General features: G+C 49.7%; 1 protein-coding gene across 2 annotated transcripts in view; it reads right to left on the reverse strand.

Moving 5' to 3' along the window:
• SULF2 (sulfatase 2) overlaps positions 1 to 25,717 on the reverse strand; it is a 107,862-nt gene that overhangs the window by 12,157 nt on the left and 69,988 nt on the right. For both annotated transcript variants that reach the window (XM_012803950.2, XM_012803949.2), the window contains exons 5-10: positions 14,233 to 14,402; positions 9,482 to 9,632; positions 8,223 to 8,398; positions 4,461 to 4,589; positions 3,129 to 3,185; positions 2,556 to 2,685 (exon numbers count right to left, since the gene is read on the reverse strand). In XM_012803950.2, coding sequence (XP_012659404.1) covers positions 2,556 to 2,685; positions 3,129 to 3,185; positions 4,461 to 4,589; positions 8,223 to 8,398; positions 9,482 to 9,632; positions 14,233 to 14,402 — 813 coding nt within the window. The remainder of the gene's footprint in view (positions 1 to 2,555; positions 2,686 to 3,128; positions 3,186 to 4,460; positions 4,590 to 8,222; positions 8,399 to 9,481; positions 9,633 to 14,232; positions 14,403 to 25,717) is intronic.

Genomic DNA, 25,717 nt, shown 5'->3' on the forward strand with positions numbered 1-25,717 from the left:
TCAAATTCTTGGGCTCAAAAAAAAAATTCTTGGGCTCAACCCTCTTCCCTCAGCCTCCTAAGTAGCTGGGACTACAGGTGCGCACCACAATGCCTGGCTAATTTTTTCTATTTTTATTAGAGATGGGGTCTCATTCTTGTTCAGGCTGGTCTCAAACTCCTTAGCTCAAGCAATCCTCCCACCTTGGCCTCCCAGAGTGCTAGGATTATAGGCATGCGCTACCTTGCATGGCCAAGAATGGTTTTTATATTGTATATAGTTTAAAGAGTTGTTAAAAGTAAGAACCAAAACAATTGTAAGGCCCACAAAGCCTAAATATTTACTGTCTGGCCCTTTACAGAGAATGTCTGCTTCCCCTATGGTCCAGAAGCCTTCTATTATTTTCCAGGTGCTATCTGATACCTCTTGAACCCTTGTCCCAAACCCAGTTCTGAGACTATACTTGTGGGCTCCAGCAGGGGCTATGAGAGCCCTCCGGGCTGGGACCACTTCGGCTTCCTCTGGGTCCTGCAGCCCGACTGCAGCCTCGGTCTGGCTGAGAGACGGGTGTGAAAGAGCTCAGCTCCTGGAACTGTTTGGAAGGGCAAACGCATGTCTACCATGGGGAGGAGCATGGAAAAGGTATCCAGGATGACTGTGCAGCTGATCCCCAGTCACAGGAGGCCCCTAAGAGATGCCTGCGGGCCCAGAGAAGGCTCCTGTACCAGCATAACATTCCCAGAAGCAAGCAGGGACAGAGACCCAATGACACCGGACTTAAAGAGGGTGGGTCACAAAGCAAGGCTATGGGCATGGGATCCCTAAGGCCCTGGAGCTGTATGTCTGGGGCCACGGCTGCCCCAGCTGGCCTTGGCAATGGCACTCAAGGCCGTGTCCATGGAGCTCATGCCTCCCCTTCTCTGTCCCAGGGAAGAAAGAGCCTTCTGCCCACCACTCCTCCCCCTCAATCTGGGCAGGGATGATGTGCAAAAGGGCCAGTGGGGGGTGCCACGGAACAGCGCCCCCCCCCCCCCTTCTCGTCTCATGCCTTATAGCACAGAACTGAAGTCAGAACCACTTCTAGGATCTCAGCACAAAGTCAAAGTTGGGAACATCAGTCTGGAAGGACAGGCGTTTGAGGCAGTTGGAGGCTGCAGCCCAGGTGCCAAGGTTGGAGCCTGGCAATAGGGACATGCTGGTCATTCCCATGACAAAGTGCCTTCCATGGCACAGGGTAGGCAGTCTGAGGGTTTATGAAGACACATTGGCTGGGTGGGAAGGGGCACAGTCACTGGGCATGTACTAATTCTGTGTCCAGTGATAGGACAAAGTCACTCAGAAGCTGTCTATCAGAAACCCACCCAGCTCAGGCCCCAGGCTTGATGCAAAGGTGCTGGTTTGGCTTTTGTTTATTGGTGACACAGATATGCTCCAGCCCTGGACAGTCTAGGGGGGATACCCTTCCTATACCCCTTGGGCCAGGCTAGGCCAAGCTTTCTCACCTCCTGCCTGCCCTGCCCCAGTCCTTTCAGCCTATTTGGGGATGTCCCTCTCTACGAGGTCTCCCTGACCCTCTTCAGAGTCTGCTGTGGCCATCCAGGCTTCAGAAAAGCCTGGGTCAGGCTCTCCTGACAGGTCAGTTTTTGCAATCTCTGAATACTACCTGGATTATTATTTCCTTAACGTTGGTTTTGTAATCAATTTGCTTTTTAAAAACTTAATTTATTTTAAAAGGCCATTTTGGGGTGGGCGTGGTGGCTCATGCCTGTAATCTTTGTACTCTGAGAAGCAGAGGCAGGTGGACTGCTTGAGCTCTGGAGTTCAAGACCGGCCTGAGCAAGAGTGAGAGCCTGTCCCTACTAAAAACAGAAAAAAAAGCCTGGCATTGTGCCAAGTGCCTGTAGTCCCGACTATTATCTCCTATGGTCTTCAGGAGGCTGAGGCAGGAGGATCACTGAAGCCAAGAATTTGAGGTTGCAGTGAGCTATGGTGAAGCCATGGCACTCTCCCCAGGGCAATGGAGTAAGACTCTGACTCAAAAAACAAACAAAAAAATAATAAAAAGGACTGGGTGTGGTGGCTCATGTCTGTAATCCTAGCACTCTGGGAGACCGAGGCGGGTGGTTTGAGCAAAAATTGCACCCATTTCTGTTAAAAATAGAAAAACTGAGGCAAGAGGATTGTTTGAGCCCAAGAGTTGGAGGTTACCATGAGCTATGATGCCATAGCACTCTAACCAGGATGATAGCTTGAGACTCTGTCTCAACAAAAAAAAAAAAAAAAAGAAAAAGAAGTAAAAAGGCCATTTCCTATTACTCTTATAAAAGGAAAACCAGCCACAAAGAGTGGACACAGTGAAAGTAAGATTACTTAGCTCCCGCGGCTGCTGTGAGCACTGGCTGGAGGGGAGCTAAAGGCACACCCCTTACCCTCTACCCCTGGTGTCCCAAAAGTTGCTGAAAAAGGGACTGCTTTCCAGGAGTGTCACCACATAGCCCGTACAGCACCCAGGTGTCATCTCAGACCATGCCTTGCTGGCTCAGCTGGCTGTGGTGTGGGGGAGGGAGCTGCCTCACCTGCCCCAGCTGCTCACAGGCCGTCTGGTACTCGGCGCGCTGACACAGGTCCTTCACGCGCTGGAACTTGGGCAGGAAGTTCTCCTCTTGCGCATCCACCTTGTCACTGTCTCTCTTGTGGAGAAGTTTGCTGTGGGGCAGAGTGCAGAGGACAGTGGGTCTCAGCTCTGGAGGAGCCTGGGGTCCGCGTGTGCCCCACTAGGGTGGTCCCCACCCAGCTCCTGTTTATCCTCACAGCGGAGGGCATGGGGTCACCCTGACCAGGCCGCCTGATTTTTATGAGACTTGAGAAATTAGAATTTTATAGGCAACTTCCTAAATTGCATGAGTTAGAAATAAATTACAATACACTGAAGACACTGTATGGGTGGGAACAAAACATATGGAAAGGGGACATGTGGCCTCCAGACCCAAATTCCATGTCACCCTTAGAACTGTGAGTGCGCTGCCCTTCAGTCTTGGGGACTCTGGACACAGCTCCCAGCTGCTGTGGGGGATGTAATGACAGCACTACCCCCCCTCCTGCCCTTGGTGCCATGATGTGAGATTGGGGAGGGGGGCCCCGTCGCTCACCCTCTCTCCACCAGGAAGGAGTCACGCCAGACCCTCATTTTCTTTTTCAAGTGAAACCTGGTTAAAAAAAAAAAAAAAAATCACACCTCCAGCTTCACATCTATGTGGGGGCCTCACACAACTCCTCAAAGAGCAGGGATGGTGCCCAGGGTCAGCCTTGGATCACAGTCAGATGCTGGGGGCCGGATGGGTGCTAGAAAGGCCTCCCCAACTTGGTCAAGAGGCACTGCGCACCTGGGGCAGAAAGTGGTTCTAAGCCCCCCGCCCCAAGCCATGTCCATGTGCACGGGGTGCCTCCCAGGAAGTACAGCAGTGTTTCCACGTTGGGAGAGGTTGCCGTCACAGCACAAGGAGCAGTGGCCATCTTGCTGCAGGTTAACTGTACCATATTTTGGGAGATTTGCCCTTTGGTCGTCTAGAGCCAGATGTGTGCAGTCTGACTGTGCCTTATAGGCAATGTGTCTCTCTGTCATTTATTTCCATTGCTCAGACAAGGACTCTGAGGTTGAGAGACAGCTTTCAACCTGTACTCAACTCCCAGGTATCCCGCCCCTCCCATCCCCCGCCAGTGTCCCTGCTCTCCAGATGTCCCCTTTATACCCTACAGTTTACCCAGCTTCCTGGTGGAGGGGGTCACCCTACTGTGTAGCCAGCCATGGGTGGACAGTGCCCACTAGGGCTGGGACCCCCACAGAGGAAGGGCTCAAATGCTAGAGGCATAAATTGCACCTGAGGCCAAGAGCCAACTGGTGTGCAGTAAGAGCTCTGGCCACCAGATGTCGGTGCAGCCACACTAGTGTCCCCATCCACCTCAGCCGCCTGCACCTGTCTGTGGTGCTCACAGGCACTGTTCCCTTTCTGGGCCCAGTGCCCAGGAACAAGCTTCTGCCACACCTGATGGGAGGCCTCCGGCAAATCACTCGCCCTCTCTGGGCTTCATGTTCCAAGTTGGTAGAGCACATGGTAACAACGCCTGCAGCACCAAGGGACAGATGACATGGTCTCCCACCCCCTACTCAGAACATGTGTGATTCCTGTTAATGCCTGTGATTACTGCTGTTGTCATCTCAAGCTTTGTATAATTTTAGCCCTAAAAGAGCCTCAACTGGTCACCTTGGATGTTTTCCAGATGGGGGACAGAACCTTAGAGTGAAGACCATCTTTGCCTTCCAACTCATGTCAGGGGGACACCAGAACCCAGTCGCTGACTCCTGGAGACTCCCCTCCTCATACCTACATGGTCCCTGAGTTCGTGCAGGTCACAGGTTGGGGAGGCTGGCGTCCCTCACCTGAGCCATGTCCATCCCTCAGCCTGCCCTGCTCCCTCCTCACCGGTTCACTGGCCGCTCGGTGTCCAGCAACTTGAGGATGGACTTCCCATCCATATCTGCGGGGATGTCCAGCCCTGCGATGTCCAGGATGGTGGGGGCCAGGTCAATGTTGAGCACGATGTGGGGGTTCCTAGGGAGGCAGGGAGATTGGGGACCTGACTGCCTGGTGATGCTGGCCCCAGCCTGGCTCAGGAAGGGGCAGCTGGAGGGACATAGGTGACTAGGGGCTACCACCTGAAGATGTGGAAGCTGCAACCTGTTACTCTCAGCATCTTAACCCTCAATGACTTCCCTCAGAAGCTCAAGTTCAGCCACCCCATCAGCCCCTGCTCACCCTTTAGCTTCTGTGCCCTGCAAACATAAGTGGCTAGGTCTGACAGGGCCTACCCTGCCATCCCTTTGGAGCCAGCCCAAACCCTGGACCTTCTGAGCCCTTCCCTGGCCTCTGAGGTCAACACCAGCCCCTTGCTGTCCTTGACAATCTATCCTTACTCCTGCCTGAAATGTTCTTCCTCCAGAGAGCAAGTGGTGTGGTACTGTCCCTCACCCCTTTCATTCTTTGCTCAACTATTGCTGAAGAGGCCTATGACAGGTCCCCAGGCTCTCCCTCCCTCCACTGGTAATCACACCCAGTGTGACACCACTGCTTGGTGTGGTCCAAACAGGACTTGCTGCTGACCTACAGAACATAGTGCAGGTGACATGCTATCACTCCCATGGCTAGTGACATGACATTTTAACTTGGTCTGAATAGCCTGGGAGGCAGGCTGCGTGGGCTCCAGCCCTCTGCTCCCACTCATCCAGCCCCAGGGGCAAGGAGTAGAAACTTCCCTAGTCAAGCCTCTGGATGAGACTGCAGCCCTGGCCATCACCTTCATTTTAGCCAGAGCAGAGGACCATGTGAGGCTGGGCCAAACTGGGGCCCCACAGACACTGTGAGATCACACATATGTGTTGTTTTAAGCTGTTAAATATGCCGCAATTTGCTCTGCAGCATAGATTCCTGGCACTAGGCCCTGCCTGAAGACCCTGCTGAGAACTGTGCCCCTCTCACTCCTAGCCCTTGTCTGCTTTCTCCTTCTCCTGGAGCCTTGTTAGACTCTAAGCTGCAGGATGGCTGACACCTTTGGTCACTTCTCTATTCCCAGGACTTATATGCTTAGAATGCACAGTGAGCACTTGAGAAATGTTGGCTGAGTGATCACCACCATCTGCCACTGTTGTCTGCCATTTCTTCCTGGTGGTATTTCCTGTGTAGTGGCAGGGGACTCTAGTATGTGCCCAGCACAGGCTTGGCCCCTGTGGAACACATAATCCACACTTGTTACCCTGGAGTTAGCCCTCCCCAGTCCTCTGAGGTCAAGAGGGAGGGCCTAGATCCTAGGGTTTCACTTGTCTTTTGTCAGTGCCCTGCCCCCGCCCACAGTACGGTACCTTGTAAAAATCGGACAGGCTACCAAGGATGCTGGGGGACTTAGCGGGTGCAGCTGGGATAGGTTGGGTTTTTTTTTGAAACAGTCTCACTATGTCACCCTCGGTAGAGTGCTGTGGCATCACAGCTCACAGCAACCTCAAACTCTTGGGCTTAAATGATTCTCTTGTCTTACCCTCCCAAGTAGCTCGGACTACAGGCACCCACCACAGCGCCTGGCTATTTTTTTGTTGTGTTGTCATTGTTGTTTAGCAGGCCCAGGCCAGGCTCGGTCCCAGCAGCCTCGGTGTATGTGGCCATCACCCTACTCACTGAGCTATGGGCGCTGAGCTGGGGAAGGTTGTGTTGTTAAGGGGTCTTGAAGGCCAGAGTGAGGTGTGACAACTTCATCTGGAGGTGAGGGAGCTAGAGAAGGCTGTTGGGGAGAGGTGCTGAGCTGAATATCAGTAAACAGCAGCTAGACGGAACTCAGCCTGTTCATAGTCCTGCTCCCCCAGACTCAGTGGGGGGCCAGTGGTGCTTCTTCCCAGCCTGCATCCATGCCTAGCTCTGCAGTAGCAGCTTCCAACTCTGGAGGAATTGCCTGTCTCCATTCTGATTCCACTGCCTGATGTGCTCAGCGGGGTCATTCATCACTCAGGTGTCCTGTCACCCCTAGCTACAGTGATTGGCTCAGGGAAGGACACATGACCTAAGATGGGCCAGTGAGAGTCAGTCTCAGGTCTTTTGTCCAGACAAGTCTGGTTTTCTAAATTGGATGGCTGAAAGTCTGAGGCTGTTGATGCTGCCACCAGGAGAGAAAAACCTGCCTGGGAAGGAAGCCAATTCAGAGGAAGCAGGGCTGAGAGATAGAAAACAAGAGCTTCCTGATGGCATTTTATGACTGCTGGATCCAGCTACACCTGAAGCCTGCCTGACCTACCCTCAGACTTTTCAGTTTCTTTAGTTCCTACATTCTTTTCATCTTAATTTGCCTTATGTTGTTTGAAGGCTGTTTCTGCCTGGTCCTGGCTGATAGGTATACTGTATGTGCTCTGCCCCAAGCCTGATGATATCAGTACTGTCTTTTTATTGTCCACGTGGGATGTTTTGGGTCCTTTGAGCCAGGTCACAGACTCTGAGTCTGACCATGCCCACAACATCAGTGTTTGCAGAGTCCTTAGTGGGTCAGATTCTTCATGTTCATGGGGGCTATTTAATGTTTCTGAGATGTGCAGGGTGGCAGATGTGACTAGAGATAGCCTGGCTTCCAATCCTTGTTTCTTATTTACTGTATGAACCCCAGAAACTTAACCACTCTGGGTCTCAGTGTCTTTTGGTGTAAAACTGGGATGCTAAGAGCATCTACCTCACAGGGTTGTCATGCTGCTTAAACGAAGGATGTGGCCTGGAGAGCCCACGCCACGTATGCACGAGCTGTCATTACTACAGCTGTGACTGCAGCTGGGGGCACAGGTCCAAAGGCAACAGTGAGCTGATGAGGTCAACACAGTCAGCACCCTCTTAGGACCTGAGCTCATGTGGCCTGCCTCCTGCAATTTCCACCAAACGTCCAAGGCGGTGGGAACATGTCGGTCTGGAATTCTACACTACCCCCTCAATGCCCTTTTGGCAGGAAGTCTGCAGTGGAGTCCAGGTAAGCGCTGTGTGTGTCCCCACATCTGGGCACAGATGAAGTCGAACCGAATGACAGTCTTCATAGCACCACATCTGCTTTTCACAAAACCCGTCCCACTCAGTCTCCTTAATATCCCAGCAAATTTGAGGCAGCTGCTCTGATCACCAGCCTCTCCATGCTCTTCCCTGCCCTAGACGTAGCATTTTTGCTACCAGAACGTGTCATCCCAAAGGTTAAGCCAAGGAGAACATCTGGCTGAGGGCTGTGGCCCACATGGTCCTCCAGGAAAGGAAGGGAGGGGAGCCAGCAGCCAGGAGCCAGCTCAGCTGATCTCGGCTGATAACTGGCTGCCTGGATGGAGGTCCAGGTTCCTCCCTGATGACCCCCAGAACTAGTAACTGCCTAGCCTGGAACAGACATCCAAGTGCTGTTCCCACTGTGACTGACACACACACACGCCCCAGCTCCCTGGATTTCCTCGCACCTAGCCCTATCACAATCTGCTTTCACAGGTGCTAACTGCTCCTGGCTTTTCCTTTCCCAACAAGGGGGGTGTAAAGTATGTCAGGTTCCACCCTGGGTGACATAATTGCTTTCAACTGGCACTGAGGTTCATTGCCAACAGTGTGTGCCACCCAGGGGTGTGGCTGCCTGGTGCGAGCCCTGAGCCGAGCTGGGTGGCCTCCCTAGGGCCCTGGGGCCTGATGACTTACAGAGAGCCGGCCTCCACGTTGGGGCCCCTCACGTAGAACGGGACCCTTATGTCGAACTCATATGGCATGGACTTCCCTTTCACCAGGCCGAACTGGCCGATGTGGTAGCCGTGGTCAGCGGTGTACACGATGTACGTGTTGTCCAGCTCGCCCGTCTCCACCAGCATGTTGTAGATCTGTAACACATGGGAGGAGGGGCGTGGGCATGAGGTGCATGGGGACACCGTGTGGCGGACGTCAGACCTGTCCCTCCTCTACTTCAAATCTTTCCTCAATTGCCTATATCACCTCTCAGTGAGGCCCTGGGGCTGTCCCATTCATAACTGCAGCCTGCTGTCACTTCCTATCCCCTCTCCCTCCACTGTTCTCCCCAGCACCTCTCACTTCTGTCTCTGTTGTGTATTTGTGGACTATCTCCTGCCTTGGAATTTAGGCTCCACGAGGACTTTTGTCCTTTTGATCTCTGCCTGCTGTATCCCAAGGACACTGGCCTGTGCAGGAGTCCCTGACCTAGAACAGTGCTGTCCCACAACAATGCTAATGTCTGTGCTGTCCTCTATGGTGACTGAAGAACTGAATTTTCAATTTGATTGTTTTTCTTCTAATCAATGTAAACGTAAATAGCCCTGAATAAACCACCTGCATGATACTGATCCACACAGTGGAATATTACTCAGTCATGAAAAGGACGGACGTACTGATTCACTCTACACCATGGGGAATCTTGGTACATTCCACTAAGTGAAAGAAGCCAGTCACAAAAGGCCACACGAGGATGAGTCTAGTTATACAAAATGTGTGGAATTCTAAATCCACAGAGGTAGGAGAGGAGCGGTTGTCTACGGTTGGGGTTGGGGGAATTTTGGGGGGTTGATGGTTGAGGGCTGTGACATTTCTCTATAGGATGATGAAAATCTTCTAAAATTGTGGTGATGGTTGCACGACTCCAGGAATACATGAAAACCACGACCACTGAATCACTCACTGTAATTGGGTGAATGGTATTATATGCAAGTTACATCTCAAAAAAGATGTAAACAACAACAAAAAGACACAGTTAGCCACCGGTGGCTGCCTTACTGGGCTCTGCAGAGGGAGGACACGAGCTTCCTGGCCCGTGGTTTCTGTCTGGGTTGCTTGGAGCTGGTTCCAGCCTGGCGGCACCTCCAGCTCTGGCTGCGGTTCCCTCCCTCCAGGAAGACCCTGCGGGGCGGGGAGGTTCCTCTGGGGGCCTGGGAGGCGTGCAGGAGAGCGCTTACCCTCTCCATGGAGTCGTCCACGGACATAAGCGTCTGCAGGCGCTTGCGCTGGAGCATGTTGGTGAACTGCATGTGGATGGGCTTCATGGGCCCCGTGTACCGCATGATCCAGTGCTTGTCGGGGTTGGGTGCATAGTTGTAGCTCGGCGTGCTGCAGGGAAATGCGAGGGCCCATCAGGCGGAGGCAGCCGGGCCAGCTCTGGCCAGGTGCGCCTCCACCGCAGCCACCTTGCACTGCCCGGGGAGACTTGGCTTACTTAGGGGAAAGTGGACACTGGCCTGATGGGGGCTTTGCTAAACTTATCTCCTTGTTTCTCCACATGTGAGGCATGAGAAGCCTGGAGGAGCGGCGGCATTAGATGGATTTTGAGCCATAAAGTGAGAAGTCAGCCCCTTGTCCGCCCTCTGGCTACAGTCAGTTGGTGGGAGTTTTTCTTTTTTCTTTTTAGAGACAGAGTTTCACTTTATCACCGTGGCATCACAGCTCACAGCAACCTCCAACTCTTGGGCTTAGATGGTTCTCTTGCCTCAGCCTCCCAAGTAGTTGGGACTACAGGCGCCTGCCACAACGCCCGGCTATTTTTTGTTGCAGTTTGGCTGGGGCTGGGTTTGAACCTGTCACCCATGGTATATGGGGCCGGCGCCCTACCCACTGAGCCATGGGCACCGCTCAGGAGTTTTTCTTCATACTTAAGATGTGCTCATCACGCTTTTGAAAACAGGAAGAGGCTCAAGTTCAGGGACTTCGGCAGGTCCCAGGCCCCAGCTCTGTTAACAGCATTGTTTGTGTGCACTGCGATACTTCCTTTTCAGTTGCTTGGTAGCTGCCAAGTAACAGTTAGTGCCGTGAAGGCAGGGCTGTAGGGTATCTTTTTTTTTGAGACAGAGTCTCACTCCATTGCCCTGGGTAGAGTGCTGTAGTGTCACAGATCACAGTAACCTCAAATGATCCTCCTGCCTTAACGTCCTGAGTGGCTGGGATTACAAGTGCCCACCAACATGCCCAGCTAATTTTTCTACTTTTAGTAGAGATGGGGTTTTGCTCTTGCTCAGGATGGTCTCAAAACTCCTGAGCTGCAATCCACCCACTTCGGCCTCCTAGAGTGCTAGGATTACAGGTGTGAGCCACTGGGGCACCTGGCCTATCCTTTTGCAATAGATGTTGGTTTAAAAAGAAAGGTGGCTAGGACTATAGGCTATAGGACTATACTCCTAGCATGCCTATAGTCCCAACTGAGGTGGGAGGTCCAAGAGTTTGAGCTTACAGTGAGCAATGATGATGCCATGTCAGTCTAGCCTGGGTGATAGAGAGAGACCCTGTCCCGCCCTCAGAAAGGTTGCATTGCCACTGCTTGGAGACCAAAAGCTTTTCAAAATGGGCTTTAAGAGGGCAAAGGGCTTTGGGACTAAGTGCCACAACTGGACTTGAGCAGTGTCTCAGACACCAAAAGGTCCCAGGGTAGAAGGCATGCCAGGGCAGCTTTGATGGTCTGGCCGTTGTGGACAGTGCTGGAAAGTGAAGTGGGAGGTGAGACACAGGCTCTGAGATGCCACCTGGACTCTGCTCTCTGAGTCTCTGACTGGTCTGCAGCCTGCTGCCCCTAAATCCACAGGGCTGGCACTTCCTTTGACTACCAGAGCTGCTGCTCTCCCCATGGGCCGGCGCTGCCATCTTAGGGCCTGACCCCCAGGAAGAATGGCCCAGAACAAGCCCACCTCCCCTTCCAGCCTCAGGAATTAGAAAGAGGCCAGTGGTAGTTCAGAGCTACTCCCAGAGCAGCCTAGTACTGTGGGAAATTGTTCCTGCAGGCCCAAGGACTCGGATTCCAGGATGCAATTTTTAGCAACCATCCCTGAATCCATTAGACATTAGGCCGGCAGCCCCAGAGAGCAGTGAGGGGGCGAGGCTGTCGAGTGTCTGTGGCAGAATGATTTCTGTGGACTTTTGTATTTTGGAGAAGGATTTTGAGGCCAGAAGGAAACAGAGCAGGGTCCTGCTTGGGCCCAAGGTCAGAGCAGGCTCCCCCAGGGAGGGTGTCTACTTTTTCATGTGATCCCAGCTGCCTGCTACAGAGATTTGACCCCCTCCCCTCCTCAGGCATCTGGGGAATGTCTGGCGTGTTCACAAAAGGGCCCGAAGGGAACATCCCCCTTCCCTTCTGCTGGGGGCAGTGGTGGGGGGATGACTGTGCCATGGCTGCTCCTTTACAACCCATCATGCCATGTGTCTGGGGTATCAGCAAGGGCCATAGCACCTGCCACTCAGAGTCTGGCCAACTCCCGTGAGGTTAGAACAGTGAGGTCCCCAAGCCCACTCAGCTGCCACACTTTGAGGGGACGTGCTGAGGTATCCTGGCCTATCCTTTTGCAATAGATGTTGGTTTAAAAAGAAAGAAACTGATTTAAAAATTAAGTCATAGTTATGCACATACAGCCAAAATGATGGTGCCTCAATGTGCATGCATCTGGGATGGGCCACATTCTTTGTCATAATTATTCTTCCACATGGGTCTGTGTCTGTGCATACATGTCTGTGTGTATGCACAGGCCTGTGTTTGCACGTTTGTATGTGCCTTTGTGTGGGTCTGTCTGTACCTGTGTGTCTGCACGTGTGTATCTCGGAGTGTGGCATGTCCATGTGTACTTATATATATGTGAGTTTTTTGGGGTGGGTGTGTGTGTGTGTGTGTGTGCGCAGTGGGAAGGGTAGATGAGTCCTGGATCAGGATGGTGCCAGAGGCAGGCAGCATTTGCTGTGACCCACAAGGTCTGTCCTGGAATAGGACACAGGCCTAGCTTGCTGGGGGTGAGAGAGATGTGATGGGAGACTCCCAACAGAAAGACCCAGAACTCCAGCCCCACATGCACGGCCCTATCCCCTGTTCACCTTTACTTAACTGTCATCAATAAATGCCCCAGCTGCAGAACTTTTTCTTTCTTTTTTTTTTTTTTTCTGGAAATGATTATAGCCCAGAGATAAGAGAGCCTTCCAAACACACCCCTAGTACGGCAAAGGGGGAGTCTCCGGGTGAGTAATAGCAGGCGCTGCTTGTTTTCAATTTCTGCAGCCTTCATTTCAAAGGGAAAATGAACGAGCAGGGCATGTCTGACAATTTGGCCAGGAAAGGGCTGCTCGGGGTGGAGCTAGAGCCTCTTTTAAAGCGGGTGCTGCAGGGGCAGAGTGTACCTTCCCCCCCACAGCTTCTCCTAGAGACGACTGAGCGGGCCACACACCCCTCTCACCCCTCCCTCGTGGATGGGCTAGTTGTTGGGGGGTTGCCTCCTAGGGTGCAGAGGAACGAGGAGCAGGGCTGGGTTTGGAGAGGGCTCCAGGCAGTCAGATGTGCACACAGTGACACTGCCGTCCTGCTGCAGTTCCTAGAATGTGGTCCATCATCTGTCAAATCTTCCTCCCCAAAGCTGAAGGGATCAGGAGGTTAACACCCTGCTGTTATCCCTGCTGAGCCACTCTGGGCCCCGTCAAAAAGTAATTACAGTGAGGAGCTCTGGGTTCTGACTGGAATGAAAATTACACACCCTGAATATTCAGGTGGATCCCAGGCTACCCCATCCCTGTGGCCCCAGAATGTCACAGCATGGGCTTGAGTATTTCTGCTAAGGTGGAGGTGGTTTGAGGCAGAGAAAGGCAGAACTTTCCAGAGAGATTTACCAGGTGGACAAAGGGGAAGGAGGCAGAGAGATGGGGTGTGTTAGGGGCAGCTGGACTTGAATCCTGGCTGTGCCATGTAGCAGCTGGTGACCTCAGGTAAGTTACTTCACCTCTCTGTGCCTCAGCACCCTCACCTGAAAAACTGGAATCCCACATGTGACAGGGAGCCTCCCAGACAGCTCTAGATGAACTGCACTCCTGGTCTTCACACCCCTGCATAGTCTCACTCACACTGTAGAGGGACTGGTGTGTGTGAACAAGAGCACACGACACAGGGAGGGTGTGTCACTTTCAAGATTAGGTCATGGAAGACTGTGGCTTCTTCCATCACAGCCTCACTTTCTCTCTCTGATCATTTGCTCTGAAGGGAAGCCAGCTACCACCTTGTGAGGACACTCAGGCAGCCCAATGGGGAGGCCCAAGTGGCAAGGACCAGGTATACGACTTAGCCCCAGTTAGGCCTCAGGTGACACCTTGATCACAACCATGGGAGGCTATAAGCCATAACCTCAGACAGTCCACTCTGGGTTCCTGATTCACAGACACTATGAGATAGCATGTGTTCATTGGTTTAAGTTGCTAGATTTGGGGGTAATTTGTTATATGGCACTAGGTGACTAATAGACCAAGGGTCACTGTGAGTGTTTAGGTATCTGATGCAGTGTGAAGAGCTTAGTACAGAGGCTGCCACACAGTCCATAGCTTGAGAAACATTCACAAATAATTACTAGTCTGGTTGTGCTCTGGACCCCTTCTCCAAAGAATGTTTTTAAATGTATGAAATAGAGTACATAGGATTAAAAGGAAATCTACTACATGTAGTTCCATCCATGAACCTCTGGGTGGAAGGATGTGGGCCCTAAGTTACAAACTCATGTCTCCTGCTCTGCTGTTAGCCAGCCTGTCTGGATTTGTTTCCTAGTTTCCCCCCAGATAAGCAGTGTGTTCTTGGGTCCTTTAAACCAGAAGGGTCAGAGAGAAGGCACAGCTATGTCACTGCTGTTACTATGACTTATAAATGCCTGGCCCTCCCCCCGCCCTGCTAACCAGCAGCTCTGGCAGACAGGGTGCTGAGGCTTACATGTGCTGGGACGCATTGGGGAAGAGGCGTGAATACTGGGGAGCAGAGTCCTCAGGGCCGTGGGGGGCTGCATGGCTGATGACCATTAGGACCGGCCTGTGCGGGTACATCTTCTTGGACGTGCGGAAGAAGCTCACGCTGTCATTGGTGATGAGGTCTGTGAGGTAATCCTGAGGGGTGGGGAGAGACAGGAGAGCGGGTGAAGAGGCCTGTATGTGGACTGAGTGTCCACTATGCACCGGGCACTGTGCTAGGCACGGGACGCAGCAGTGAACAAAACAAGACAATCCCTGCCCGTGTGGAGCTGATGGTCTACGGGGCAGACACACAATAAATAAGTAAAATAAGCAGGACATAAAATGGTGCTAAGCTCAACAGAGACTAAAGTGGAGAAGAGGCTAGGGAGGATGGAGGAAGTGCAATTTATCACCCATTCATCGTAGATATTAAAAGGATAATAGCTGAACTCTATTGAGTACTTACCATATGGCAAGAACTGTTGTATGTTTACTTGTGTTCATCATTTGATTCTTATGTAGCTTTACAAAGTAGGTATGATGCCAATCCCGATTTTCCAGAACCCAGAGATTAAGGCACAGAGGAGTTTAGTGAATTGCCCAATGCCACACAGCTAGTAAATGTTGGACCCAGAGCTCCTGAATCTTTGTCCCTAAGTCTGAAGTCTTTTCAAGGCTCTGAGGAGAGACTCTTGTGCAGTGTAGGTACATTCTTGAGTTCTTGGAGGGCCTATGTTGGGGGCGGGAGCAGCCAAATGTATAAATAAAGGACTAAGATAATTATAAGGTGTGATAGATGAAGAAAATAAGGAGATGTAACAAGGAGTAACTAGGAGCTGGAGAAAGGGACGTACTTTGGCTGGGGAAGTGAGGTCAGGCCTGTCGAAGGAGGTAGTATTTGCACTGACACTTGAATGATGAGGAGCTCAGCATGAGAGGATCTATATCAGTGGATTTTGCTGGAATCCCTTAAGGAGCTTTACTGATGCCTGGGCCCACCCCCAGAGATTCTGATGTGATTGGCATGTGGTTTGGCCCAGGGATTGGACTTAAACACTCCCTAGGAGATTGCAGTGTGCAGCTAGGATGGAGAATCACTGATCTAGAGGAAGAGTTCCAGGCACAGGTGACAGTAAATGTAAGGGCTCTGGAGCAGGAATGAGACTGCCATGCCTTCTAGAAATAGAAAAGAGGGCAAGGGTAGCAAATGGCTCCTGGGGGAAAATGTCTGTAGGTAAAATGCGGAGATAATGTTAAGAAGCAGAACAAACACAGGCGAGCAGCAATGTCCCTAGAAAATTAAGGAGATGATTTACCTGTTGGTCAGAGAGGAGTTGGAGAAAAAGTAAGTTGGCCAGAAGTTGGGGGCTTTAAAAGCTCAGCTAAGAGGCTGAAATTTGCCTAAACTCTTCTGGGATTTAGTAAATCTTAAGCTGCTCATCTCTCCTAAAGGTGATACGGTTTTGAAATTTGCCCTTTGCTTTTCAGAAAGCTTCTCTGCCCCAAACTATCAATTTCAAAAGTGATACTGCTTTAGGAAAAAAAAAAAAAAAGAAGGGGCTACAGCTTCTGAGTAAAGTGCACAACATATACACATACTATGAGGTTTTCATACATCTACACTCATCCACTATATCCATATGCACAAGGGTGATCACTGCAATACTGTCTATAAACCAAGAATATATTGCATGACCAGCATTAGGAGGATGATGAACTAACTTGTACTGCTTTTATACTATGCGGTGATGTGCAGGCATTGAAAAGACAGATCTGTAGTTACTCATGTGTAAAACTTTTCAAGATATACTGTTAAGAGTAAGATCAACCTGTAGAGTCAAAGCCATGAAGATTTTATTTTCGTTTGTGGGGAAAAGAGGAAGGCAGGGTGGAGAAGAGAAACCGTACCCCTAACCTGTTACATTTTTGAGCATTAAGGAAAAATCTAGGAGAGATAACAAAATAAACTAGCATTGAGGACTGGGAAAAGAAGGTGAGAAAGTAATTTGCTACCTTATATACTTTTCCTTGAATATTGTTTATGAATTAATTTTTGGAAATAAAACATTTTATAAGGGGACTCTGTAGAATTACCTAAAAATAATGTTACATAAGGCAAAGAGCTGCTGTTAAAGTTTTAGTAGTTTTCTTTTTTTTTTTTTTTAGAGACAGAGCCTCAAGTTGTCCCCCTGGGTAGAGTGCCATAGCATCACAGCTCACAGCAACCTCCAACTCCTGGGCTCAAGCAAGTCTCCTGCTTCTGCCTCCCAAGTAGCTGGGACCACAGGTGCCCACCATAACACCTGGCTATTTTTTTTTGGTTGCAGCCATCATCGTTGTTTGGTGGGCCCAGGCTGGATTCGAACTCGCCACCTTAGGTGTATGTGGCTGGTGCCTTAGCCACAGGTGCTGAGCCAAAGTTTTAGTATTTTTCAAGGTATCAGAACATGTCTTACAACAAAAAAGATAATTATTAAACCAGATGTAAAAATGGTTCAAAGCTGTCTTGGGTGAAGCAGAGGGGTCTCTACCCTCATAGGAAATCAGTAGTCAGTGCCTGAAGAGGATGAGTCAGGAAATGGCCATGAGAATGAGGTGGGAATCACTGCAGAAACTTGCCACCTCTGGCCAGTGGCATGGCATGGGAAGAAGACAGTTGCTCTTCATAATAAACCCATCTTCACTATTTGATCTTAGAACTATATACCTGTTTGGTTGTGATTAAACTTTTTTTTTTTTAAAATAAAACTAGCATTAACTTTCATTTGCAGGAGAATTATACAATGGGATTGTACAGCAGTGAAAAGGAATAAACAAGAGCCATATGGATCAAACACAGATAAATCTTAGAACATGGATAAATCTTCCAATGTTATATTGGGTAAGGAAAGCTCTGCATGTACCATTTATATAAAGTCTAAGAACATACAACATTACATACACTGTTTTGTGCAATTTGAGAACAAAAGCACGTCAGGATATTGGTTACTTTTGGGTGAGGGTACAGGTGGGAGCAGAAGGAGATCCAGGAAGAGTAACTCAGGGGCTGCTGCAGTCTCTGAGATGCTTCCCGTTTGGAAATGTGTGTGGACTGATTCCTGCACCAGCTTCTCAAGGCTAGACTGAGGGTTTAAAGTGCTAATAGACATTAAGCTCTTCACAGGAGTATCCTGCAGGACACCAGCTCTAAATCCTGAGTCAGCTAATTATTATTAGAATCTTGAAGGCTGGGCAGAGTTTCTGCACATCTAAGATCCATCTTTCCCAGACCTCCTCAAAGGCGAGTCCTTTGCTAAGTCTTCCCTGATTTCTGCTTGCTCCATGGGACCTCTGCCATGACATCTTACACTCATAACTGCTCCTACTTCTTCCATTCTGTGGACTGGGAGGGAGGACATCACCCTGACTCCACCAGTGGGCACTTAATCTCGATTTAGACAATGAGCAACCATTTTCTGGCCACAGTACTTGAGCCAAGTTTAGGCATCTGCATTAAGGATGGGAGGTCTGGGCCAGAGTGCTGGGGACAGTGTCCAACTTTTATATTTGGGACATGAGACAGGACACAGCCACCAACTGGGTGTGTGGGATGCATGAGGGGGGTCAGCCTTCCAGCCCCCACTTTGGTTTCTGCTTCTGCCAGCTGGGATAAGGGTTCTTGGAGAAAGGGAATGTCTGGACCAGGAGAAATGCCTAGTTCAGATCTGGACAAGCTGAGTTTGGGGTGCCTGGGGTGAGCCATGAGGAAGGACTTAGAAGACTTGAAGTTGTGAACAGGAAGGTGGACAGGTGGGAGGACCACACAGGCCACCAAGGGCATTTTCTGAAACCCCGAGACCAACTGATTGCCCAGCAGGAAGCCCCACTCCCATGCCCCCACGCTGGAGGAGACACACGCTCGGGGCACACTGCAGCATTCAGGAGCCTGGCTCCCTGAGACAAACTGACTGCCCAGCAGGAAGCCACCCCCCCACTCCCGTGCCCCCACGCTGGAGGAGACACACGGTAGGGGCACATGGCAATACTTAGGAGCCCGGCTCCCATCTGGGTTTGGAAGCTACTGCTAGTACTACCGGGGGTGGAGGATGGAGGGGTGAGGGGCTGGGGGGAGCTCCTTCTGACTGCCCAGGGCGTGACTCTGTCCAGTTCTGGCAGGGACTCAGCCTCTGGGTCCTTCCATGATCTTCACTGACTTGACGTAGCTTTCTCCATGACTGCTAGCTTTGGCTCTTGTGAATATTCAGACTAAACGTCATTTAGCAAAAGGAGTTCTTGCTTTGGAAGCAGTGCACATGGGACGCCTTAGCGCTACACCATCCTGCCTGCAGGTCCCTGAGCATGCACATTCCACGGACAAGGCTGTGGGCCGGTCAGGTGCACCTGCGCATGCGTGCGGGGGGCGGGCTAGGCTGGGCTGGGTTGGGCAGGGCAGTCAGGGGCCCCACCGCTCCCCACTGCCAGTGTCCTTCTTCCTGCTCAGCCTTTCTCTGTGCTGTAGTTGCTTAAGGATTATTTATGTGCTGATTTAAAAGTAACTGTGAGTGTCTTTTCCCAGGGTGCAGGCTCCCTGTTCAGGGATAGGGATGTGGAGATGGGGGTCTGTCCCCAGGGTGCTCAGTCCTGTTCAGGGCACCGAGAGACATTCACAGTGGACAGAGAGGAATCAAGTGGGGAACTAGGCAGGGACAGGAGATTTTCGCTCACTTAAGGTCCCACTGGCTGCTGGGGGTATGGGTAAGAGGCAGTGATGAGCCGGGGGTGGGGTGGGGTGGGGGATACCGGAGAAACGTGTCCCAGGGGACCTCCTAGGAGCTTCTCACATTTTTGCTCCACGGAATCCCGAGTTTCTGCCCTGTTTGAACTCGGGTAAGATATCCCAGTACATCTCAAATCTCCGAGGGCAGCTCCCCGAATTGGACTTTTCCTGGCTTCCAGGACTAATTGAATTTATGGCTTGGGAAGCCCCACCTGTGCACCACTGGGTTACCAAGTCTGGACAAGGTTTGATGGAGAGAGAGGAGGTGGAGGGAGGGGAGGTTGCCTGTGCCCTAGAAGTCAGCCTCAAGCCTACTCTTGATATTTGCCTTATCTGGAAAGTCGACCTTGAATGATGTTTCCCCAGGCAGCAGATTTTTTCTAACTTTCATTGTGAATTAAGATGTGCTCCCTCACCCTGGGGGCTTCTACAGCAGATTATGTTTATAAAGTGATTCTCATCCCTGGAAGGAGCAGCAATATTTCATAAAAGAGGGCTCTGGAGTCAGACCAAACTGGGTTCCAATCTTAACATTATCACCTACTAGCTGTGCTCTTGGCTAACCATTTTTAGACATACAGACTTTCTGCATCTAAAAAATGGGCCTAATTAACAGTCCCTTATCCAGATGGTGGTGTAGGTACTTAACAAGAATTTATTACTGACCTGGCATCCAGAAAACCCATAATGAACACAGGCTCTTGGGGTTACCACACTTTTGCTCATGTCAACTTTGAGAATCGGATGTTATGTCCGTTTTACAGATGGGGAAACTGAGGTCACAATACCAATGAACAATGTACCCCAGATAGAGCTAAAGCCTTTGCAATTTTTTGGTCAGGTCTATCTTTTGCCACAAACAAAATGATTAATGAGAGGCAGTATGTGTTAATTTAGAGCAGTTACTAGCAAATTTTTCCTGAAAAGCACCAGGTAGTACTACACGCGTATTCTAGGCTCTGCAGGCCATCTATCTCAGTTGCAACCACTTGTCACTATCACTGTGGCATGAAAGCGGCCACAGGGTAAATGAATGGTCTTTGCTCCAGTTAAGGCTTTATACATGGACGGAATTTTAATCTTACATGTGGACAGAATTTTAATATCACGTATTTTTCACATGTCATGAAAGCGACTCTTTTTAAAAATTTATTACAGTAAAAAACATAATCCTCCAATTTTAGGTGTACAGTGCAGTTTTGTTAGCTATAAGCACAGTGTCGTATAGCAAATCTCTAGAACTTTTTCTGTCTTGCACAATGGGAGCGTTATACTTGTTAAATAGCAACTTCCCCTGGCCCCTCCCTCAGGTCCTGCCGAACACCATTGTTTGACTGGTCTAGATGTTTTAGGTAAGGGGACCCCTGTGGTATTTGTCCTTTGGTGCCTGCCTTATTTGACTTAATAGTGTCTTCAAAGTTCATCCATGTTATTTCACATGATAGGGTCTCCCTCTTTTTAAAGGCTGGATAACATCCCATTGTGTGTGCGTGTATACCACAGGAAAATTACTCTTCTTTTGATTTTTTCAAACTAGTTGAAGCATAAAACATTCTTAACTTGAGGGTCACACAAAGAGTTGGCTGGCCAGACGTGGCCCATGGGTAGGGTGACCAGACGTCCCGCTTTTCAACAATTTGTTCTGCGTCCCGCAGCGTTTTAAAAAAGTCCCGATTTTTGGAAAGAATGCACGAACAGGCGGGAGAACAAGAAGGGAATATATGGGTTTCAGCTGCCATGTGGCTATTTCACCAGAATATGAGTTTTATATTATTTTTGTTAATTTTATAATGTTAAACTGTAATAATAACAAATAATTGCTGAGAAGTGATTACTGAAAACTGCTTATCAAAGTTTGCATTGTTGTCAGGCCCTGCCCTGCCCCCTCCCCTGCCCCGCCCCTCGCCCCCTCCCCGCCACCATGTTGTCCCACCTTACTGATGTTAAAATCTGGTCACCCTACCCATGGGCTGCAATTGGGACTTTAAAGCCAAATAGCTTTCAATGGGTTTGAAGTCTGTCTTCACCCCTTTGCTACCTACGTGGCCTGGTTAAGTTACTTGACCTTGCTGGTCCTGAGTTTTCTCATCTGCCAGATGGGAATAGGAAGAGTATATATCCCACAGGCCTTGATGATGAATGCATGGATTCATTTACGAGAAATGATTCAAACAGTGTGTGGCACGTAATATGTCTAAGTAAGTGTTAGTCATTATTCCTCAAGAACCACATGCTTGCACTTTCCGTGGGAAAATTAAAACAGTACAAACCACTTGGCAGTCCCCTTTGATTACCTCTCACCCCTGCCCAACCTCGGCCCCTACCGAGAAGTGTCTTTCCCCGTGGTGTTGTGTTATGTAGGTTATAGGATTGCTTTATGCCGCTTTTTACACTAACTGTATCATGCTGTACAAATTCATTCATTCATTGGACAAATATAGCAGGGGACGAAACAAATGGACCTTCCTGCCTCAGTGGGGCTTGGCTTCTCTTGAGAGACAGTGAACAAAGGAGTCAGTAATATACACTGAGTGATAGATGGTCATCAGTTGGGGGAAGGCTGTGTAGGGGTCCCAGAAGGCAACACTGGGATGCCATTTGATAAAGGACCTGAGAAGTTCTGCAACTTGCTCTTCCCAGTCAGCCTTCTGATGCCTCTTCCCACAGATCAGCCTTATCTTTCCCCGGGGTCCCCCGGGGTCCCCCGGGGTAGGGGTGCTTCATGCTCACTAGTCATTTCTCCCATCTGTGGACTCTGTTGATTTTTTTCGGTAACAAAACAAAGCTGCAATCAAGTACTCAGCTGCACCGTGTCCTGCACACACAAGTGGCTCTCCAGATAGGGAGAGGTGGCTATGCTGGGTTGGGGGGTGCATCTAAATTCTGCTAGCTTGTCCCCAGACTGGCTGTGTAAACTGTCATCTCTCCAAAGCCTCCCAACACCCAGAACTTTTGCTACCAGCTGCCTGGAAACTTCTGTGGGTGACTCAACTCTAAGTCATCTCTATTTTTCTTCCTGCTAACAACTGTCTTGCCTTCTCCAACCTTCTTCAGCCATTACCATTTGTTCAATATCACTTTTTTTCCCCATCATTGCTGCTTCTCTTTCCACCTGTGACCTCAGGCCCCCTTTCATGGCATCTGCTCACTTTGCATTAATAACTTGGGACAGAGTCCCTAGCCAGACTTCTGAGGGGAGCTTAGAAGGGTTGCTGCTTCCTCACTACCTGGGTCTCACAACTGGGCCCCTGCGGCCAGCAATGACATTCTGCTCCAGCAGAGGCATCTTACTGCCCAAGTACACCCCCATGCCTGGGCTCCTGGGTCCTGCCGTGGCTGGAAACTCCAAGTCAGTCCTGCTGCACTGCTATCCTGCTACCTCAGGATTTGAACCCTGGACCTCAGCCAATTCTGACTCTACCCTAGCCCTCCACATCCCTGTCACAGTGCCTCTGTTTCCAGGCTCCTGGTAACGGGGGGGGGGGGCAGGAATCCTTGCAGCTCTCCCACGGGGCTCTTCCCATTCCCAGGGGGAAGATGTGTGTATGGGGGGGGGGGCAGGAAACAGAGCAAAAGAGCAGACGCTCTACGTCCCCATCCTCAGCACCAGAGAACCCTGAGTGTTCCTGGATAACCTGATTATCAGCTGATCTGAAACAAGGTGTGGACATGGCAAGGACTTTCAAAAAGGAGAGAGTGTATTTTTCAGGATATTTAGAGAATCTCCTGCGTTGAAGCTAAGAGGAGGGAAGCAATGTGTTCAGCCCTAAAAGAATGTAATTTATATTTCCAAGGAGTCCTATAGGGTCACCAGATTCCCTCACTTGAGAATTAAGTCACTTGGGAGGTCGTGGAGGCCTACTATGTGCAGGGTGAATCTTGGTGGGTATGCAGGGAGGTGGGTGCTGCACAGGCCATATCACCTATGGTGTCTTCCACCTGGGCTTGGACCAGATCAGGCTTATACACAGGAACCTCACATATCCCAACTATCAAGGGGGGGAGGGATCTGGTGTTTCCAGAAAGGGAGTGGGAAGGGTGTTTTCTGGCTGCTGAGCATCTAATCAGCATTCTTCCAATGGGAACCTCTCCATTTTTGTTTGGGGCTGTATTCTCAGATAGTGTTTCAGGGTACAGTGCCTGCCACCCCCTCTTCCAGCTCAGGAGTGACCCACATGACTTACAGGCCATGGAAACACTGTGTGCCCCTGACCCTGCTGATTGGCTCGGGAACAGGCATGTGACTGATCTAGAGCTAATGAGATGTAAGGAATCCTGGGAAAGAGATTCCCAGACTTGTAGCTGAGCAGGAAGAAGATGTAAGGAGGCCATATTGCCACCATATTGCCTTAGTGAGAATCTGTGAATGGGACCAAACAAGGAAACAAGAGAGAAACCAACTTCTCAGGAGCTCATCTGAGCTCCTGGATCCAGCCATGCCTGATACCATTCATGCTGGCTTTTCAGTTAAAGGGTGAATATGGTTCCTTGTCAATTAAGCCATTTTAAGGAAAAATTTTATTCTTAAACAACTGAAAGCACCCAATTGGATTGAAAAAATCACCCTGTAGTTTAGGGCGAACTGGAAAAACTTAATGGAAGAGAAGATATACAAGGGCTTGGATCAATTCAGGGCAGTAAAGCATGAGTACAGATTTTCAGATGGCTGTAGTTACTAACAAGCCTGGTCTGGTTGAAATGGCTCATGCTGGGAACAACAAAATAGGAGATAGGGCTGGTGCGTGAGTGGGGGCATATGTGTGTGTGCATATGTGTGTGTGCATGCTCACACATACTTCTACACTGTGGTGAGGTGCCCTGACTTTAATACGTGTACACATACCTTTGCACAAGGTTTATAACATACCTCTACGCACCAGACTAGGAGCTCCCTGAGGACCATAACTGGGTCTGTTTTTGTTCACCCCCTGAATAGCCAGCACCTGGCACACAGTGGCTCTCAATAAATACTTATTGATGGTGGGGGAATGATGACTAATATAATCAAGTTTGCCTGTCCACTCACCTCATACTACTGTTGTGACTATTAGAAGTGGTACATATTAAACACCCAGCACAGTGATTAGCATGCAGTAGGTGCTCAATTAATAGAAGTTCACATTATTAAGTGTACAAGGGTATGCTCGTTTTCCAGATTTGGGAGTTGAGGCTCTTACGCGTGATTAGCACATCTGAAATCACGTAATACATGTCAGTGTTGGTGCTCTGAACCTGAGTCTACTCATTCCAAATGTGACACTCACTGTATAGTCCCTCGGAGGTCCCTGAACAAAGCCATGGGCTGCCAGGGTATAGACCTGTGGGTGAAGTGTGCTTAAATCATACAGGATTTTAGAATAGTTACAAATCTGCGGATTTCACAGATGAAAAATATACAAATTTGTGGCTTCTGTTGAAAAAAATCTAGAAATCCGGTCATTTTGGGCCCTCATTTCTACGTAGGCCTGATGTGAAAGTTTGCTGCCCCTTTTAGACAGACCCATTCGGCACATACTCAACACTCTCTGCTGCTTACCCACTCCCAGCTGCTACACTGTTCATGTGACTCCCTGTCCCCTGGTGACTTCTGCTTAGGGGCCTTGTGTAGCAGTTTAAAGAGAGAAACAGAGAGGACAGCACTGAGAAATTGTCACAATAGCTCATATCTCTGGATTATCATAATCAGGTGCCAAGCTAGTGGCAGTAGGGAAGGGAAAGAGAAAGAGGGGTGGATTTGACAGACAGCCTGGAGAAAGGGTGCCCTGATCCAAGCCAGTATGTATTGAGTATTTATTCTGTGCAAGGGGGTTCCTCTAATGTTCTATACTTATTGACTTAATGAACTAACTCAAAAACCTTTGTGGTAGAAATCACAATAAACTAGCACTACACCCCTAGCAAAAACAGTGCTGATAAAAAAGACAATATCAAGTGTTGACAAGGGATATAGAGCAACTGGAACTTTCACATACTTCTCACTGGGAATGTACACAGGTTCAACATCTTAACATAGCTTGGATCCTAGCAATTCTACTTTGGATGTAAGTAGAAATGAAATGGGTGCATCTGTCCACCAAAAGCCAAGGATAAGGATGTTCACAGGAAATTAACTTATAGTAGACTCAAACTGTGGACAACCCAGCTGTCCATCAGTTATTGAGGGGTAAATATGAATGGCACAGACTTTCTTCTGAATGAAAAATGGCAGACACCCAAGAGGAAGCACTGTATGATTCCACTGATGTGAAGTTCCAGAACAGGTCAAAACAACCCGGGGTGACAGAAGTCAGAGTAGAATTCATTTCCAGGGTGGGAATTATGACTTCTAGAGAGCTTTCTGGGGGCTGGAAATGCTACATCTTGCCATGAGTAGTGGTTAAACAGATGCACACCCATGTGAGAATATATTGAGCTTAAAAGATCTGTGTACTTTACCTTATGTCAGTTGAACTTAAATTAGAAATAGAGAAACTATGACAGAGGGGACAACCACATTAGCAAACGCTTAGGCAGCACCGATGGATTGGATGTGCACGTGCCCTGTGCCCGGCAACCCTGCTCTTAGGAATGTGTATTAAGACACAAGCACCTCTGCTCACCAAAGGTAGGTAACAGATTGTTCTTACTAGCACTACTTACCATAGCCCTAAACTAGAAATACCTAAATGTCCACTAACAGGAGGGTGAATAAACAGTGGTACATGCACAAGCT

Source organism: Otolemur garnettii, unplaced genomic scaffold (assembly GCF_000181295.1).
Source record: "Otolemur garnettii isolate 467f Iridium unplaced genomic scaffold, OtoGar3 scaffold00023, whole genome shotgun sequence".
Lineage (NCBI taxonomy): Eukaryota > Metazoa > Chordata > Mammalia > Primates > Galagidae > Otolemur > Otolemur garnettii.